Genomic DNA, 17,592 nt, shown 5'->3' with positions numbered 1-17,592 from the left:
GGGCCCTGGCTGGCACCCCTGTCTCCGCCACTGGCCATGATTAGAAGAGACGATCTAGATTAATTAGTTGTGTTTCGAGTAACGGAAATACCGGTATTCATGCCTTTCGAGTAACGGAAGCACTGGTATTCTATGCCAATGGGAATGTTATAGCTCGGCGAGGAATATGGTAGTTTTTTTTTGGTTTGTCCGCACGCGTTCTGTTCGGATGTGTCGGCGTGGTGTCGTTTGCTGTTGCTGTATATGCATAAGTAGAAGAGCTGAGTTTAGTTGTGTTTTGTGTAACGGAAGTACCGGTATCCATGCCAACGACAATATATGTTATGGCTCGGCGAGGAATACTTTGTCGTCTTGCGAGCGTTCCTGGTATTAATGATCCGTGTAACATCAATGGTACCTTTTTTAGTTTGTTATTTCTATTCTAATGTGTCGTCGGTGCGGTATCGATTGCGGTTGTCGTATACACATAAGTACTTACCCGAGTGTAGTTGTGTTTTGTGTAACAGAATTGTTGGTATTCCTGCCAATGAAAACTCTATACCTCAACAAGGAAAACTTTGTCAATTTTTAAAAAGGGGAAAACTTTGTCGTCTTGACAACATTTCTGGTACTATTGAATCGGTATTCAGCCAACAAAGTTTGAGAAATTCTTAGTTGTGTTTCATGCAACAGAATATGTCGGTTTTCATGCCAATGCTATATATGGATCGGCTAGGAGTACTTTGTCGTTTCGTAAACATTTCTGGAACTACTGATCTGCTATTGCATGTAACGCAATTAGTGTTTTTAATTTATGGTTTATAGAACAATTTATTTTATTGCGACAACCAATGATGATAGGAAATGGCTCCTCAAGAATATTATCATGACATCGCAAGTATGCTTATTTGTATCAACATGCCATGGCATTAAGTTTGAGATTTCTTTTTTCTAGTTTCCTGATCTTGCTCACTTTGGCATGTATCAGCATTGGTGCTAAGAAACTGGGCGTCTCCTGCACATACTTCCGTCGGTTCTATAAGGAAAAACCCAAAGGGTCAGTACTCAATTCGTATTTATACTAGATGATACTACACACGTTGTTGCCGAATTATTTGCAATATATTAGTGATGATGTTGGTTGTATAGAACGTGAATATTTGGAGTAGTAATATGGAGACTAAAACTGAAAATACATATAATTTGTTATGATTGATCATTGTATATTTGTAAATTTTTTAATTAATTATCAATAACATAACATGAGGGAAATTCTCATGCGTATTTGCATGCTGAGTTGGGAACTTTTTTATGCATGGTTGCATGTTGAGCTGGACCTTTTCTCCATGCATGTTACATGGCGTGGTGACATGCTTGCATGTTGAGGAAAATATGTTAGTGATGGCTAACTATTTAGATATAGAAGATATGTTACACAATAATTGTTGTACACTCACAGCATTGTTCAAATTCTGTATGTAAACCCTGCCAGCTGATTTTGTCTTTTCAGCACTATATTAAGCTCATATCAATCAAATATTCTTAAGAACTAACCTGCTTGTTCACTTAATATAACACATGATTCGTAGAATTTGGTTTATTATCTGAATAAGCCAATCTTTGATGTTGTATATTAACTTGTTGACTCTAGGCATCTTTTTATAGGACAACTAGATTCTAAGATGGATTGAGTTATTTTTCTTCAAATAGATGGTTACAGTTTTCAAACAATTTTAGTTCAGTTTACTTAATCTCTCCAAAATTTAAGAGTGTGGTATGTTTTCATTATGTCAGATGCCTCTTTGTGCTGACTCTTTTGAGGAATGAGTTCTATGATGTGCGCAACAAGTTCCAGACCATGATGCATGTAAGCACCTTATGTGCCTATCTTTGCTTTTGACTTACAACTTCACACTACTATATAATTATGTAGATTGCTCGCTTTTAAGATAAAAAAGAGTAATCTTGTTCTCATTCATGTTGGTGTTTGAAACTTATCTAGATATACTGTTTGGTTTCTGAGGTCTCTGAAATGTCTTTTGTTTTGTAATTTACACTTGCTAGATGTATGGGATAGCTCTAGAAAAAGAAGTGGAATTTCTTTCCTTCCCAGCTTAAACTTAAGCTTTGCTAAGTACCGGAAAAAGATATCGACCACCTTGCAATATGGATTATTTATGAAACCATTTGACCCGAGCACCATTATGCGCCTTAGACTTTTCTTAACCATTATTCTATCATTCTTGTTTTGATGCAGCTGGAGCAGCAAATCGAGGCCTACAGTCCTAAGTAAAGTGGCAATAACTGAAGCAACAGCCTAGGTAGAGTGACCCCTGGCATGATGGGGTGTATGTATCTTTGAAGATTGTAGACAATGTTCAATGGTTGTTTGCTTTGGAGGTCCTTGGCGGACTTCTTGTCATATGTTAATGTATGTCTCAACTCTATACCTGTTTATGTCCAATTAATGCATGGGCCGCTGTTGGAAGGCCGCTCTATGTAAATTCTACCTGATTGGCTAGTTGGTTGCTGGTGACTTGGTTTTGTTTTATGTTGTTGCCTTCCTCGTCTTTTGGAATGCTGGTGCCTCTCCTTGCTGTTGGCTAAGGGCACTGGAAAAAATAGCATGCTATAGCGCCGCTATGGTTTTCTGTAGCTCAGGCTACATGGTACCCCTTATCTTTGCCATCCATTTCTGCATCGCGATTCGTGCAGACGCATTTGTCTTTTTTGTTTCTCTCAAACGACACAACATATAAACTTCAAATTTTGCAGAACAACAATACATTCTAACTACAATCTGGGAAAAAACTTTCAGATTTTTTCATGCATTTGAAATACTTAAAATAATTTTTTTAGTCAAACAAAATCTCATTTTGTATATTTATATCAGACCAAAAAATATGAAAGGTTTTCCACACATTGATGTTCTAGTGTTTGTTCGATCTGCAAAGTTTGAAGTTCATATGTTGTTTCATTTTAGAGAAACAAAAAAGAAAAATCTTCTTATTGTATGTTAGTTGGAGAGTACGGATCTCAAAGCAAGGCTGGAGGGTTGAGGATAAGAGGTTCCATGTAGCCTGAGCTACAAAGGAACTTTGCGGCGTCGCTAATAGCACGCTGTAGCTTGTAGAGGATTGTCTCGCTAAATTTATCAGTGTATAATGTCTCGTCAATAGCATATTTTCAGGGGCAACACTATTTTGTATAGCGCGCTACTTTTTACCTTGGCTGAGGGTGAGTATTCACTATTGGAATCTGATTGTTTGTCGAGTACCCTGAGTACTAGATGAAGGCTGAAAAATACTTGGCAAAGGCTTTGCCGAGTGTCACATTTGACAAAGGGTACTCGACAAACCCTTTGCCGAGTGTCAAAACCCGCTACATGGTAAAAAAGGGACCAAACATAAAAGAGTGGATGGCGCGTTTCCACCTAGAGCAAGTGGATGAACACTGAAAAAATGGAGCTGGGCTGATTCTCCTTCGTTGTGGTGGTTGTTGTGTCACTACTTTTGCAGTGGATTTATCAAATGATGCCAACCTCCAGGCGAGGGCGACACGGTGGCCATGGATCCGGCTGTAGTGCGTCACCACTTCCTCCTTTGCCCACCGCCCCTCACATACATTACACAACCAGCCAAGGTCGGGGAGAAGCCCACGTTAAGGATTACGAAGACGACAGACGCTGGACAGTGACGACGACGGGGAGACACCTCGTGCAGCGTAAACCCTTTGACAATAGCTCAACATGTCGCCACTGTGGTTGAACTCCACCAGGCACCCAAAGACGTCTGATGCTGACGGTATAGAAAACCAGCAACAGTCCTGATAGGGCGGTGCACATGATGGTGTCCTGGATAGGGGGTGCTAACCACGGTGCCTCCCAGACATGGGCTGGGTCGAGGACCCCCAAACAGCCAACCAGTGGGTTACATTCGTCAGGCACCATGGAGGAATCAATATGGAATCCTCCGAAGACTTGGTGCATAATCCATGGGAGGAATGCAATCTTTGGAATATTTATCTTCAGATGTAACTGACCTATGTGTAACCCTAGATACCCCCGGCATCTATATAAGCCAAGGGGCTTTGTGTTGAATCATAGAAAGCACCACTGTCGGTGGTAAAATGGCAAACCTCGGGGTAGGGGGTCCCGAGCTATGGATCTCGGATTGGTGGTAACAGGGACGAAGGAGACAATATTTACCTAGGTCCGGGCCCTCTCGAAGTGGTAATACCCTACGTCCTGCTTCGATTATATTGATGACGATGTATCATATACAAGCGTGATCTACCTCGAGATCGTAAGGAAAGATCTAGCCCTAGGGCTAGGTGAATGTAATTGTGATTGGATCCCCTGCATGGGCTAAAACCTCTGACTTATATACACGCAAGGTAGGGCATCTAGGGTTACATGGTCGGAATCTAGAGGCGCACATGGAGGCGGTAGAAGATGTCTTGGAGTATATGCCAAGTCTTTGGTAGATGTAATCTTGATGATGTCCAGGCGTGTAGCTTTGGAAGTCCACCGAATGAAAATGAGGGCATTCAGGCCCAGCCTGAGGACTATGGGATGACTAGGTTGGCACCCCCTAGTCCAGGACATCGTCACTAGGTTTCTTAAAGGCCTTCTTCGATAGTGTTGTCCGCCATAGACACTATCACCTACACCGAGCATGCTCATCTCAAGATCATCACTACCATAAGAATCTTTTCATTACATATTTTTGTTAGCGCTCCACGGGATATCAAAGGTCCATGAACTCCATTCACGAATCCAGTTTAACATTCTAGTTTGCGCCTGGCCACACTTATCAATCAACATAGCACTATATTAGAACATTCATATGCTAACCAGCCCGTGGTTGGATGGTTAGGAGAACAGTGGTATCCCTAGCCCATCAGGATTCAAGTCCTAAACTTGATGCTGGTGATCGCATTTGCTGGATTTATTCCAGACCTTCTGGTGAAGTGCGTTCAGTGGAAGGACACGTTCCTGTCGACTACAAAGGTGGTGGCGTCATTCTCAAGATGATGTGCCGACTTAGTCTCTCAGAGGTGCCCATAGGGATAGGGTGTGTGTGCATGCGTTCACAGGGTTGAGTGTATGTGCATATGTATGAGCGTCTGTGTTTGTATTATGTAAAAAAAGGAACATGTATGCAAAGTTTGTGCCAGACTTGTATTTATATCTGCAACCCTATAAGAAAACACAGGAAGAGTGTATAAAAACTAGTAATGTAAAATACAACTCAAATTTGTTTTTTTGGGCACATTAGCCAATGATGTAAATGTACGGCAAGAAAACCATGTCATTTTCAGTTCAAGAATATATCTGATGATATAAATACGTGCTTGGAACTAATGGTACAACAGAGCGAGTCAACCGGTGCTTGGAACTTTACATTCGTTGCTTTGTTCACAATTATCCGAAGAAATGGGTTGATTGACTCGCCTAAGCCGAATTCAGGTACAACACCTCATACCACTCCATCCTTAAATCTACACCATTTGAAGCCATCTACGGGCACAAACCTTTCTTCTTTCGACTTAACAACGTCCTTGATGAGGCGGTGACTTATCTAGCGGCTTGGACCAGGGAGATGGTTACAATGGTTGCTCTCCTGCCATAATATCTGAACCAAGCTCGACAACACATGAAGGAAAAGGCTATCGTCACTCGGATAGAGTATTTGTTGCTCGAGATTGTGTTTATTTGAAGTTGCGGTTGTATGCCTAGCTATCTGTGGCACAACGCGCTAACCATAAATTAGCTTTTCACAATTTTGGTCCATTTCAAGTATTGTAGTGCATGGGTGTGGTGGTATATAAGCAAGCTCGTATCCACCCTCTCAATCATGTCTCTGCAACTACAAGCTGTTATGTCGCCATCCACTACCGTGCAGCTGGAGCTGCCGATTCTCGACGTCATCCACCTTCGGTTCCAAGCATCAGCAGCCATCCCTAATCAACACACGGTGGAGAGGGGAAATCAGTAAGTTGAGCAAGCCCTCATCCACTGTCCCAGCTTTCCCGCATCACCGGTGTCCATGGAAGACGTGATTCCTCTGAAGGCATGGTACGCTCGAGCATTGGTTTGGGGTCAAGTCAAATCTAGGGGGGGGGGATGCCACACGAACTATTGCATCATGCATTTCAAGAGAAGCCCAAGTCTGGCCCACTCGGCCCAAGTGATAAGAGAAGCGCAACTCGAAGTTCATAGGAGACAATTGGGTCCGACATAAGCACCGTTCTCGTGTAAGTGTAGGCATCATAGAACTAGGCTATTGGCTTGCCGCCACTGAGCTTATTTTTCTGAAAAAGGGGATTACCTCGGCCTCTACATCACAAGGCACTAAGCTTGTAATATCCCCTCCCATTTGCTGGCTCTAATTTCTTGGATAACCAATTCATGCTGCTACCTAAACTAGTTGATTGCTGATGATGCTTAGTAAGCCACCACTAAACATGTTCATTGGAGTCTTTTTATCCACCCTCCCGTGCCACTCCCGCGAGTGTCGGGGACGAAACCCTAGCCACCTGCCCTCCTCCCCCTCCTCTCGCCCCTCTGCGCTGAGTGGCCAAGCCTAGTCGATGCCGGCTGTAGCGGGACCTCCCCTCCCCCTCGCCTGTGGGTGGCCGACGTAGGATGGATGTTTCGGGTGGCAGCGCCAAGCTCACGCGGGGTTCAGCGGCGGGTGCTCTCGGTGGCAGGTGCGTCTGGTGGTGGCACGGCAGCGGCATGGTGGCATCCGTTCGGCGGGCAGCTGCGTGATTCACACGGATCTGGCGCTTGGCGAGCCTGCAACGGAGCTAGGTCGCCGGGAGTTCGCTGGTAGCCTTGGTGGTTGGGTCTGGTCGACCACACAACCATGTGGTGCTGTCGTCTACGTCACTCGGGGCACTTCCATTGGGGCGGCCCCAGCTTCGCGGCGACGAAGCCGTAACGGTGCAGGGGGGTCCGACGGATAGCATTTTGGATCTATTAGGATTTCGGGTTAGGGGTGGCGGGCATCAGGGCGTGCCCTTAGCCGAATCTGGACGACCAGATTTGGCGTGTGGAGGTTCATTGCCATGTTTGCACGACGTCTTCCGGTGCGGCACTGGCAGTGCGGGCTATTGGCCCATAGCCGCCAGGATCCCCTTTCCCATGTTCCTTCACTCGTGTGGGGATGGATCCAGTTGGGATGCAGGTGGGTTGGCTAGCGGCGCTGGCGATCTTCCTGGAGATCAGGGATTAATCCTTGCTTCTCCCCTTTTCCTACTCTTTTTAAAATTGTTTGTGCACGAATGTGCCAGCCCAATTACTGTAGAACCTTCAGCGAGACTTCCTACCGTCTCTCTTAATGCAAGATATAGTCTCCGTGATCAATCAACACCTCTGGTCACTACTAGGAAAATGCTTATAGATAGAAGTTTAGCAGTAGCGCCTGTTTAAGCACCCACGCTACTGGTATTTACCAGTAGCGCCTGGTACAAAACACGCTACTACTACTAAATAACATCATCGTTTGTTAGCTTGGGCCGCGTTGCTGTTACCTGGGCCGCAGGGCAAAAATGGTAGCCCACTTACCTGTAGCGTTTGTTTCGAACGGACGCTACAGCTGGTGGGCTTAGCAGTAGCGCCGGCCTCTACCCAGCGCTACTACTAGAGGAAAAGAAAACCGGCCTGAGCGCCCCCGCACCCCCTCACTCCCACATTATCGATCCCCTCCGCCCGACGCCGCCGCCGCGGTTAGGGTTCCTCCCCGGCCGCCTCACCCCCGTCGACGGCGCCGTGAGCGCCTCAAGGTCCTCCGCGCCGCCAAGGAGCTCCCTCTCTACCCCGCCCGCCCCCGCGGCCGACGCGGACCAGCAGTACGTTCCCCCCACCCCCTCCCCTCCCTTATCATTCGCCCATCCCTATCACCGCTGGTGTGCCGTAAGTAGCTGCGACGGCTCCGCCTCTAGGCCTGCTAGTGTATTTTGCTTGAGGGGGAGTGAACTGAAGCTAGGTTGGTGCTTGTTTCTGTGTATGTTGGTTGGCGTACGCTGAGTGGGGAGAAGCCCATCGTAGCATAGCTGAGAATGCTCGCGGATGCATAGTAGGAGCGCTCAATTTGCAGAATTTGGCAGGATTGGGTGCTACAGAATCCGTGCTGGTCCTAGCACTAGCAGACCGCTACAGAATACGCATATTGAGGAGTGCGTAGGCCGTTGGATTCGAACTCCAAGAGATGGTCTCTAGGATCGGAGATGAGGTGTTCGTTCTCACCTGCCTGCGCTACAAGGCCTGGGATTACTCACTAGTCACTAGCAGAGAACCCAAAAGCTGAATTTGTGACCTTACATGATGCACCTGGAGGACCCCCTCTCATAAGCTCTGCAGAGAACTCCTTGTCATGTTTAACATTTGCTCCGACGATCCCTTCTGGTTTTTGGTTGTGTTGGTTTGATTCGTCAATCTTATCAAATTGAGACAACTTTCATCATTATTATTAGTGTACTAGCATGCCAAAATCCACAAAGTTTAAGTTAAGTAGCATTAGGATTTGATGGGTTTGTGCCATCTATGTCCACTCACTGTAGGTGTAGATATGACATTTATCTTATTATTAGGCTCTGTTTGGGTTACATGATCTCTATTAGGTTATTGTCTGAACTGAACTACAATTTAGTTGTTATTTTGCTTGCCATGTGAACCTGATGTGTATTTCTCTATGATGTGAACCTGATGTGTATATTATTCAAAACCTGATGTGTATTGAAAACTTTATGTTTACTTTTTGGATCGTCAATCCTTTAATCATATTGCTTTAGGCAAATGGCGCTACCACCACCACCACCATGTCGACGGTGCAAGTCAAGGTGCGCCAGCAGCCTTGCAACTGGCACGCTGTACGGCGTCTACTTCGAGTCTAGTTTTCTTCATGCGGCGGTAATAAATTATATGAAACTAGTAACCACTATTTTGTTTTTAGTGTTATTGTCAATAATGCATCGTGTATATATCATTTTGCTTTTTGTACACAGATCGTCCCATGCAATGTGAGGTCGGAATTCAACAAGCTGACCGGAGACTCTGTGACCTTTGAGGCTCCTGGGCCCCTACACTATGGAGGTCGAGAAAGGACGAAATATGACGCAGGTGGGAGGAGATGGATGGGTCCGTTTCATCGCCCACATGCGTATCACCGGTGGTGAGTTGATCAGCTTCTCCTTCAGAGCAGAAAGACCCAAACTGGCTGATACGTCTCCAACGTATCTATAATTTTTAATTGTTCCATGCTATATTATATTCTGTTTTGGACATTATTGGGCTTTATTATACATTTTTATATTATTTTTGGGACTAACCTATTAACCGGAGGCCCAGCCCAGAATTCCTGTTTTTTGCCTATTTCAGAGTTTCGCAGAAAAAGAATATCAAACGGAGTCCAAACGGAATGAAACCTTCGGGAACGTGATTTTCGGAACGAACATGATCCAGAGGACTTGGACCCTACGTCAAGAAAGCTACCAGGAAGCCACGAGGTAGGGGGGCCTGCCTACCCCCCTGGGCGCGCCCTCCACCCTCATGGGCCCCACGTTGCTCCGCCGACGTACTCCTTCCTCCTATATATACCTACGTACCCCCAAACTACCAGATACAGAGCCAAAAACCTAATTCCACTGCCGCAACCTTCTGTACCCGTGAGATCCCATCTTGGGGCCTATTCCGGAGCTCCGCCGGAGGGGGCATCGATCACGGAGGGCTTCTACATCAACACCATAGCCTCTCCGATGATGTGTGAGTAGTTTACCTCTGACCTTCGGGTCCATAGTTATTAGCTAGATGGCTTCTTCTCTCTTTTTGGATCTCAATACAATGTTCTCCCCCTCTCTCCTGGAGATCTATTCGATGTAATCTTCTTTTGCGGTGTGTTTGTTGAGACCGATGAATTGTGGGTTTGTGATCAAGTTTATCTATGAACAATATTTGAATCTTCTGAATTCTTTATGTATGATTGGTTATCTTTGCAAGTCTCTTCGAATTATCAGTTTGGTTTGACCTACTAGATTGATCTTTCTTGCAATGGGAGAAGTGCTTAGCTTTGGGTTCAATCTTGCGGTGTCCTTTCCCAGTGACAGTAGGGGCAGCAAGGCACGTATAGTATTGTTGCCATCGAGGATAACAAGATGGGGTTTATATCATATTGCATGAGTTTATCCCTCTACATCATGTCATCTTGCTTAAAGCGTTACTCTGTTCTTATGAACTTAATACTCTAGATGCATGCTGGATAGCGGTCGATGTGTGGAGTAATAGTAGTAGATGCAGGCAGGAGTCGGTCTACTTGTCTCGGACGTGATGCCTATATACATGATCATACCTAGATATTCTCATAACTATGCTCAATTCTGTCAATTGCTCAACAGTAATTTGTTCACCCACCGTAAAATACTTATGCTCTTGAGAGAAGCCACTAGTGAAACCTATGGCCCCCGGGTTTATTTTCCATCATATTAATCTCCTGTCAACAAGCTATTTCCTTTGCCCTTTTTATTTTACTTTCTTTACTTTGCATCTTTATCACAAAAATACCAAAAATATTATCTTATCATATCCATCAGATCTCACTCTCGTAAGTGACCGTGTAGGGATTGACAACCCCTTATCACGTTGGTTGTGAGGATTTATTTGTTTGTGTAGGTGCGAGGGACTCGTGCGTGGCCTCCTACTGGATTGATACCTTGGTTCTCAAAACTGAGGGAAATACTTACGCTACTTTGCTGCATCACCCTTTCCTCTTCAAGGAAAAACCAACGCAATGCTCAAGAGGTAGCACTGGCCGTCATTTATGTCAACAAAGCAGAAGATGATGAAGATGATGAGGATGATGACGACCCACTTGATGAAGCCATCATAGCTCAAAGAATGAGGTTGAGCGAGGAGGAGGTGTGCAATCTATGGGACATCATTCCGCCACGTGCTGACTTCGTCGGGGTGCCATTCATGACCCGCCTGACAAGTACCATGGTTGATTGGCATATCATGGCATGTTGCATTTACTGTAGTAATTTGATGATATGCTTTATTTTTATACTTAGTGTAGAGTCCGATGATATATATGCTTACTGAATCTTATATGCTTTATTGTTATACTTAGTGTAGAGTCTGATGATATATGCTTAGTGAATCTTATATGCTTAGTGAATCCGATGATCTATATGCTTAGTGAATCCGATGATATATATGCTTTATTGTTATACTTAGTGTAGAGTCCGATGATATATATTCTTAGTGAATCCGATGATCTATATGCTTAGTGAATCCGATGATATATATGCTTCGTGTAGAATCCAAAGAACTGTTAATAGTGTAGAATCCATATATAGTTATTAGCAGAATTCATGCTTAGTAGAAATGTAGTACTGTCTTTTGATAGTGTAGAATGTGTAAGGCTACTTATTAATTGATATGTTTTTCTTATTCAGAAATTGCAAAGAGCCTATCTGAGAGTTGTGGTATCAAGCCTGATGAAGAAGGCTCTGCTGGAATATGCCTTACCACGAGGGGCTCCGTCACCACCTGTGCGTACGGCGTGGACACAGACGGTCGCACACACTTCAACTCGGTTGGGTGGAAGAGCTTCCTCGTCGGCAAGAATCTTGATGTTGGATAGGCAATCCTAATTACTATCAAGAACACCCACCGCCCAGGCTTGAGGATGATGATCATCATCGATTTCATCTAGAACTACATATGCATGCGTGTGGCTGCTGAACCATATATATGCTAGTATGACTACCTAGTAGACTTATCAACTATGATCTATCCATGCATTGTTGACTACTATATATGAGTTTGTGAGATTGTGTGGTTATATTAAATGTGGTATCGTCGTTAATGTTTGTGAGATGGTTATGTGAACTTAGTTTATTTGCACTGGACTTGTCTTGATTTCCATGAATATTGCATCTGACTTCTTTTTATTATTTTTAATTTCTATTTACCTAGTTGTAGCGTGGGGAGAAAATAGGGCGCTACTACTATGTGATGATAGTAGTAGCATTGGTAGAGAAAGAGGCGCTACTACTAAGTATTTTAGTTGCAGCGCCTGTTTAGAAATGCGATATTATTAAATAATAGCTGTAGCACCCTAGCAGTAACGCGGGTGCCCGCGCGCTACTGGTATGTAAAAAAACCAGCGCCACTAATAAAGTTTTCTCTAGTAGTGCGTGAGTTAGAGCATCTCTAGCAGATACTCTATCCCACCGCCCGCCCATATATTTTCGGCCAATTTAGCGTTTCCAGGCTTTTTCGGGCCGGAACAGAAGTGGTATATTTGCACCGGCCAGTAAAAAATATACGAGCGGCCCGCAAACTGCCGCTTCCACCGTTATATGTGTGGGGATGGGGGTGTTTTAAGGTTCCCGTGTCGGATAGATCCGCGCCCCTCCGCGCAGTCCACTTCCCCTTCACCATCTTCTTTTCTTAGCTCCGGCGAGCGCATCCAGACAGTTTTTCCCTCTCAAGCGTGGATCTTGTCGGGAGAAGGTTGCGGACGTGGGGGCCGCCGCTGCCGCGCAAACTCGGCCGACACGACGCGGAGTCTGGTAGCTCCAGTCGGCCTGCCGTCGAGCTGGGCGCTCGGCGCAGGCATGAAACCACGGCGCCCTCTCCAGCAGCAGCGGCAACTGTGTGTGGAAGCACTTCAAAGAGCTCCGAGGCACTCTGGCTGGCGACGAAGAACCTCCACGAGGTGGAGATCGCGCACCACGGCGCGAATGAGGCGCTGGAGGCTGGCAAAGAGGGCACCGCCGAACGCTTCCAGGCGGCGAAGGCGGACCACAAGCTCGCCCAGACCCTCTACTGCTCGGCGTGCGAGTTCCTTCTCGACGTGAAGCCGTGGGCTTCCACCGTTCCTCAGTCATCTCCAGACTATCTGGCTGCAGCTGCCATCCTCAACCTGTAGCTCCATTCACCGCCAAACGTAGCACTCGCCTCCAAACGCTTTTGCGGGAGAGTCTCGTGCGTCCGGCCACATAAAGGTTTCCATCCCCTGGCTACTCCGCCACCACCACTACATCTTCGCATCAGCAGGTCATCCACCCCAGCACATCCTCAACAATGGCGGCTGCCGCGCTCAAGGCCCGGCTAGACAACCTTGTCACATCCATGTTCACCACGGTGAGTGCATCCCCTCGTCGTCCCATCACATGTACACCTAGGCCGTGTGGTTGTTCCGGCGGCTGGCTGACTAGTATATCTTTGCCTTCGCATCATGTGATTCATCTAGGGCATGCTGGACGATAATTTCCAGCAACTGCAGTCGATGGGGAAGAATGAGACCACAGCCTCGGGCTACGTCGCTGAGATGATCAACCTCTTCATCAAAGAAACCAAGAGGATCCTCAACGACATCGCCGGCCTGCTGTCCGCCCCCAATCCCTCCTCTCTTCCTCTGCTTCAATTATCTCGGCTCGCTCGATCGGGTACTCATCCATCTTGTCTTCTCTGCTTTGCGATTCACAGGAACCAACCTGTGGTGGACTACGACATGGTGGACGTCCTGGTGCGTCAGCTCAAGGGGAGCAGCTGTTGGAACCGCAGCCCTCTAACTACCTCTCCTCTCATTCGAACGGAGGTGGAAGAAGAAGAACAGTCGACACAAGGTTTTCCGGCCGGCGCACGAACGCCGCCACGGGCGCACGAACGCCCCAATTCTTTTCTTCCTTACAGTGGCTACATGGCTACACGCGGCCCAACTAGAGCACAACGGATTACATGGCAGTCTTATAGCCCAGCTAACCCAACGGCTGAGCAACCCATTCCAGCGACTTACGCGCACGCACGCGTGAACTCCACAACGGGCTTCCCTCGCATGATCCACATGACTTAACCCACGTCTTGATGCTCCTCCACAAGACCCGGCCAAGCCTGCATGCAGCTAGCCTGCACGTACTAAACTGACTAGCCAACACATGCAACTCCACATCCGCTGCTATAGGCCTAGTACTACCACCACGGGCACACACATGCCACACACACCACGCACGTAACGTGGTTTACTCCAACAGCAGCTACAGGTATAATGATGATGAATGCTTTCTTTCCCTGCTCAGTTTTAACTGTTTTATATATGATTGTATCTCTGTTGCATCCATATCATGTGATTCAGACGTGATTGTCATGGGCATGCCGTTCATGGTGTCTGCGTTGTCGTGTAGCCATAATTAAGTAGAATTGCCGAATCTACCAGTGCTTCTTTTAAAGGAAATACCGGTATTCATGCCAACGGAAAATATATGGCTTCCGATCGAGGTATAATTTGTCGCGTTGTAAAGATTTCTGGTATTAATCATTTTCTATATATTATGTGTAACGCCAATGGTAGTTTTTCTGGTTTATTTAGGATACTCCTCAGGTGTGTCGGCACGGCGTCGTTTGTGGTTGTCGTATACACTCAAGTATAACAGCTGAGTTTAGTTGTGTCGTTAGACACGAATTTGTCGTTATTCCTGCCACGGCAATGTTATATCTCTGCAAGGAACACTTTGTCGTCTTGCGGACATCCCTACCCCCGGGCGCGCCCCCGACCTTGTGGGCCCCCTGGCAGGCCTCCGGTGCCCATCTTTGGCTATACATCCTGAAAAAAAAATCAAAAAGAAGCTTTCGGGACGAAGCGCCGCCGTCTTGAGGTGGAACCTGGGCAGAACCAATCTAGGGCTCCAGTGGAGATGTTCTGCCGGGGAAACATCCCTCTGGGAGGGGAAATCATCGCCATCGTCATCACCATCGATCCTCTCATCGAGGGAGGGTCAATCTCCATCAACATCTTCACCAGCACCATCTCCTCTCAAACCCTAGTTCATCTCCATCAAGTTTTTCCTCGGTCATAGATCCCGGAAGACCTCCTCTGGATGACTTAGTAAATTGGTATAGCTCACTGAGCTTGTCCATGATGTCCTTTAGAGACATCTCGCCAGCTCCGCTCGACTGGTCGTGAAGGACAACTACAATGCAAGTCATACAAGTCTTAGAACAAACATGAGCCGAAAAATGGATATCATGGTGTGGTTCCACTATCGGTGTCCTTCCATACAATTTCATCATCCATGTCCTCGCACAACTGGAAGTCCTGAATGCTTGCCCATAGGCCATATCTGAATGAACTGTCTGAGGTGAACGATCGAGAAGGTAGCAGTCCTCTTGATTCTAGAGATCCACACATTCTCAGCAAGCGCCTCCCTAATCTTCCATTTTTCCTCGCCAATGCATCATAGATGAGGGGCACGATGTCTTTGGGTTTCGATCTTCCAGCCAGGGAGCATCCCAGAAGGATGCGCGTGCTCTGTTTCCAACGGTAATGGTCATGAAGGAGTGTAGAACATGTCGTAGTACTTTTGGTCGCATGGGTTGCAAGGGCCAACCCACATCTTTGCCAACTCCTTCCACTCATACGAGAGCCATCTCAAGTGCAAGAGGTTTGCATACGATCGATCCCCCATACGCAAGAGGTTTGCATACGGTCTCTCAGTTAACCTTGCATTTAGCACCGGTTGTATTATCCGCCCCTGCCCAAAGGAAGGCTCTCTCCAACTTGTTGACGTTACGAAGGGTGGATGGCAGGACACAAAGCAGGGTCCTGAAGTGTCATCCTCCCGATAACGGTAATGTTCTGGCTGTCCTAGGTGACCAGCTTGGACGCGGCCTTGTCTCCAAGGAACTGGAAATCAACTTGCTTTAGCTGCCACACAGAGAGCGGGAGACCCAAGTACTTGATGGGGAAGGAGGCTGGGCAGCCCGCAGATTTTGTAGCTTGAGTGGAGGGTTGACATTGCCACTCTGGATGGGCACCATGGAGTTCTTGCTTAAGTTGGTGCACACATCCATAACATCCGCAAAGAGGCGCAAGATGCAAGAGAGATTGTCGATGTCGACTTTGATGGGAGCCATAAAGACCACACATCATCCACATATAGGGAGGTGCGAAGGGAAGCTGCGCGGCCCCGAATTTTATGGAACAACTCTTTTGTAATTGCCACTTGAAGCATTCTCTAAAGAGGGTCAATGGCGATGACAAACAGCAGGGGAGACAGTGGGTCACCCTGCCTGAGGCCACGATGGTGAATAATAGGGCTGCCGGCAATGCCGTTCAGTAGAATGCGGGAAGAGGATGTGTAAAGCAGGGCAAAGACCCAATCCTGGAAAATGCTTGTGAAGCCCCTTCACCAAAGGAGGTCAAGGAGGTACTCCCGCCTCACGGAGTCAAAGGCCTTCCGGATGTCGAGCTTAAAAAGCAGGACCGGCGTCTTGCATTTGTGCATCCGTTGCACAATGCTCCGCACATACGTGAAGTTATCATGAATGTTTCTCATTTTGATAAAAGCACTTTGGGCATGCAAGACGAGCGTGTGCTGGCCCGACCGGCAAGTCTAGTGGCAATGATTTTCACAATAATTTTCGCCACCGCATGAATCAAGCTGATATAGGATGGTAGCGGTAGCAGGTGATTATCTCGGCACCATCCTTCTTAGGTAAAAGAACCACATTCATGGAGTTGAGCCAGTGAAGGTTGTCGTTGCGCACGCGGCCGAAAGAGGCAATCACTTTCATGAAGTCATCCTTGATGATGCCCCAACTACTCTTGGACTTATTCCTACAAGAACTCGTGTGGTACGTGATGGCAAGTGTGTCTTCTTAATGTGCATGCGATACAATCTCCACGACAGTCCGTCATGGCGCTGGCGGCCCCGACTGCTCCCGCATCCGTCGACCCGCTGCTGCAAGAGGCCTCCATGATGGCGCGAAGCTCCAAGGCCAAGCGCACCAAGACGGTGCCAGCGGCGCCGGTTCGCATGAGCTCGCGCTCCAAGGGGGCCAAGGGCAACATGCCTTCTCTGCAGCGAGCGCAACTTCTTCAAGCTCAGAAGAAGATGGAGATCTCAGGTAATCCACCTCCCCGTTTCATGGTTTTAGATTCCTTTTCGGATGATCATCTGCTTGAGGTGTTAGCGGCGAGTGGTGTGGATCCCTCCTGTGTGGGTGGGGATCGCGAGTTGATCTCTCTTGTGCGCGCCAAGGAGACGGCGCAGGCAGAGCTTGCGGCTGCTGCTGCAGCGCGTGCCAAACAGAGGACCGGGGGCCCCGAGGGAGGGGCCTCCGCTGTCATCTCTGTGCCCGATGAGGGGGGCCAGGCAACGGGGGTTGCCACCTCTCCCTCGCCTTGCAGGGGCAAGGTGAGGCGCGTGGCGAAAGCGGTCACCTCTAGGGGTGTCCGGCTCCGTAATCGTGTCATTTAGATGCGTGCTCTTTTTTGGAATATCCGTGGTTTTGGCCACGCGGGGCGGCGTACCCAACTTAAAGAATATATGCGCAAGAGGACGTGGACATCATAGGTCTCCAGGAAACTATTAAGACAAATTTCCGCTTCCATGAACTGCTAGCTATAGACCCGTTGGAACGATTCGAGTGGCATTTTGCACCCGCAGTTGGGCACTCGGGTGGTACGCTGCTGGGTTTAAGCCGTGCTGCGTATGAAATTATCACTTGGGATGTTGGTACTTTCTTCATCGCTGCACATTTTCGCATTCGCGCTTCGCTCCGTGAGCTAGTGGTTATTCAGGTCTACAGACCAGCTGATCATT

The 17,592-nt window shown here is 47.2% G+C and overlaps 1 protein-coding gene across 1 annotated transcript in view; it reads left to right on the top strand.

Moving 5' to 3' along the window:
- The window catches only part of LOC123095593 (histidine-containing phosphotransfer protein 2), a 4,519-nt gene extending 2,042 nt beyond the window's left edge, over positions 1-2,477 (top strand). Inside the window, exons 4-6 of the mRNA XM_044517111.1 lie at positions 968-1,036; positions 1,774-1,846; positions 2,237-2,477. Coding sequence (XP_044373046.1) covers positions 968-1,036; positions 1,774-1,846; positions 2,237-2,272 — 178 coding nt within the window. The 3' untranslated portion in view covers positions 2,273-2,477. The remainder of the gene's footprint in view (positions 1-967; positions 1,037-1,773; positions 1,847-2,236) is intronic.
- Positions 2,478-17,592: the final 15,115 nt, after the last annotated feature.

This window comes from Triticum aestivum, chromosome 4D, assembly GCF_018294505.1.
Source record: "Triticum aestivum cultivar Chinese Spring chromosome 4D, IWGSC CS RefSeq v2.1, whole genome shotgun sequence".
In the NCBI taxonomy this organism is placed as follows: Eukaryota; Viridiplantae; Streptophyta; class Magnoliopsida; order Poales; family Poaceae; genus Triticum; species Triticum aestivum.
Note: the sequence above shows the minus strand (reverse complement) of the source record. Positions and strands in the feature narration are given on the sequence as shown.